This window comes from Colius striatus, unplaced genomic scaffold (assembly GCF_028858725.1).
Source record: "Colius striatus isolate bColStr4 unplaced genomic scaffold, bColStr4.1.hap1 scaffold_35, whole genome shotgun sequence".
Lineage (NCBI taxonomy): Eukaryota > Metazoa > Chordata > Aves > Coliiformes > Coliidae > Colius > Colius striatus.
The window spans coordinates 155,001-157,500 of NW_026908519.1; the positions used below are offsets into that span (position 1 = coordinate 155,001).

The 2,500-nt window shown below is 55.9% G+C and overlaps 1 protein-coding gene across 1 annotated transcript in view; it reads left to right on the forward strand.

The window, feature by feature from the left end:
- Positions 1-2,500, forward strand: part of LOC133629274 (tenascin-X-like) — a 72,193-nt gene that overhangs the window by 14,793 nt on the left and 54,900 nt on the right. The window contains 2 exon segments of the mRNA XM_062019925.1: positions 1-163; positions 1,864-2,154. The exon segment at positions 1-163 is cut by the window's left edge and continues 128 nt beyond it. Of these exon segments, the coding sequence (XP_061875909.1) occupies positions 1-163; positions 1,864-2,154 (454 nt within the window).

The following is a 2,500-nucleotide window of genomic DNA, read 5'->3' on the forward strand; positions in this document are numbered from 1 at the left end:
CAGTACAGGGATGGGCAAGGGCAGCCCCAGGTGCTGCCCGTGGACGGGGGTTCCCGCACGCTGACGGTCCCTGGGCTGTCCCCGTCCCACCGCTACAAGTTCAACCTCTACGGGCTGTGGGGGAGGAAACGGATTGGTCCCATCTCCACTGACATTGTGCCAGGTGAGGGGCTGTGCCTCAGCCTTCCCTGGCCCCTCTGGGCTCTGGGCTGCCAGCGGGGCAGCAGCTGGGCCGGGGCTTGTGCTGCTGCCTTGGGGCTGATGGGACACAGGAACATGCTCTTGGGGCTTGTTGGGAGTGGCAGCAGATTTGGGAGCAGGCAGAGTTGTAGAGATGGAGACACAGAGTGATGGATTTGGGGCTGGATGAAAGTTGATTGAAAAGTTGTGCAGGTGGCTCCCTGGCGAGACAAATCTACGTGGTGGATCAATGCACCCATGGTCAGATACGTGGAAGAATGAATGGATGGATGGATGGATGGATGGATGGATGGATGGATGGATGTGACCAGTAGATAGACAAGACCCCCCTTCTCTTAATGTGCCCTGGTGAGGCCTCATCTGGAGTCCTGTATCCACTTCTGGGCTTCTCAGCTCCAGAGGGACATGGAGCTGCTGGAGAGAGGCCAGTGCAGGGCCACCAAGCTGATCAGGAGACTGAAGCATCTTCCTCCTGATGAAAGTCTGCAGGACCTGGGGCTGTTTATTCTGGAGAAGAGGACACTGAGGGGACATCTCCTTATTTGTAATAAGAATGGTGGATGTCAGGAGGTTGAGGCAGCACTTTTTTCTTTGCCATTTAACAACAGGATAAGGGGTGATGGGAAGAAGCTGGAACACCAAAAGTTCCATTTAATCATAAGAAAAATCTATTTCCCTGTTGAGGTGAGAGAGCCCTGGCACAGGCTTCTCAGAGAGGGTGTGGAGACTCCTTCATGGAGGTCTCAACACCCTCCTGAACACGTTCCTGTGTCACCTGATCTAGGTGAGACCTGCTTCTGCAGGGGGATTACTTCCAACCCCTACTAAAAGAGAGAATGAAGGGAAGGGTGGACACAGGACAACTTGCTGATAGAGCATGTCCAGATCAGGTCACAAAACTGCTCTGAAGACTGCAGCCCCTCTGCTGTGCAGACAGGCTGAGAGAGTTGGGCTGTTCAGCCTGGAGAAGAGAAAGCTCCGGGGAGAACTGAGAGCAGCCTCCAGCCCCTAAAGGGGTGACAAGAATCATGGGAAGGGATTCTGTAAAATGGAGTGAGAGGACAAGGGATGAAGTCTCAAAACTGAATGAGAAGAGATGAAGATGAGATCTGAGAAAGAAGATCAACCCTGTGAGGGTGGTGAGGTCCTGGGAGAAAATGCCCAGAGAGGCTGCGGCTGCCCCATCCCTGGCAGTGTTCAAGGGCAGGTTGGATGGGGCTTGGAGCAACCTGGTCTGGTGGAAGCTGTCCCTGCCCATGCCAGGGGTTAGAAGCAGATGAGTGTGAATGTGCCTTCCAACTCAAACCATTCTGTGGCTCTGTGATTGCACTGAGGGATGGTTGGGGGATCGATGGCCAACCACGTGAGGGATTGTTGAGTTTGTGGCTGGTTGATGAGGTGAGTGGTTAAAAAGACTTTTGAGATGGGCATTTCAGTGGAAGGATCATCAACCACAAAAGACATGGATGAATGGATACATGGCTGGCTGGCTGGCTGGATGGTTGGATGGATGGATGGATGGATGGGTGGATGGATGGATGGATGGATGGATGGATGGGTGGATGGATGGATGGATGGATGGATGGGTGGGTGGATGGATGGATGGATGGATGGATGGATGAGCAGCTGCTCACAGCCTCCACTGTGCCCTGTGTGTGTCAGCTGCAGCAGAGGCAGAAGAACCCCCACGGCAGCCCAGGCTGGGCGAGCTGACGGCCTCCCAGGTCAGCCCCGACTCGGTGCAGCTGGAGTGGAGCGTCCCCGAGGGCACCTTTGACTCCTTCACGGTGCAGTACAGGGATGGGCAAGGGCAGCCCCAGGTGCTGCCCGTGGACGGGGGTTCCCGCACGCTGACGGTCCCTGGGCTGTCCCCGTCCCGCCGCTACAAGTTCAACCTCTACGGGCTGTGGGGGAGGAAACGGATTGGTCCCATCTCCACTGACATTGTGCCAGGTGAGGGGCTGTGCCTCAGCCTTCCCTGGCCCCTCTGGGCTCTGGGCTGGCAGCGGGGCAGCAGCTGGGCCGGGGCTTGTGCTGCTGCCTTGGGGCTGGTGGGACACAGGAACAGCTCGTGGGGCTGGTTGGGTCTGGTGGGAGTTTTGGGTACAGATGGGGTGCGAGACATAGAGGGATGGATTTGGGGCTGGGATTCAAATGAATATGTGGGTAGACAGACCAATTGGCGTTTATCTCATTGAGTGCCTGAGGAGAGAGATGGAAAGTTACCAGGAAAGATCAATGGATCCATGGAATGATGGACAAGTGGGTGGGTGGAGAGATGGATGGATGGATGGGTGGG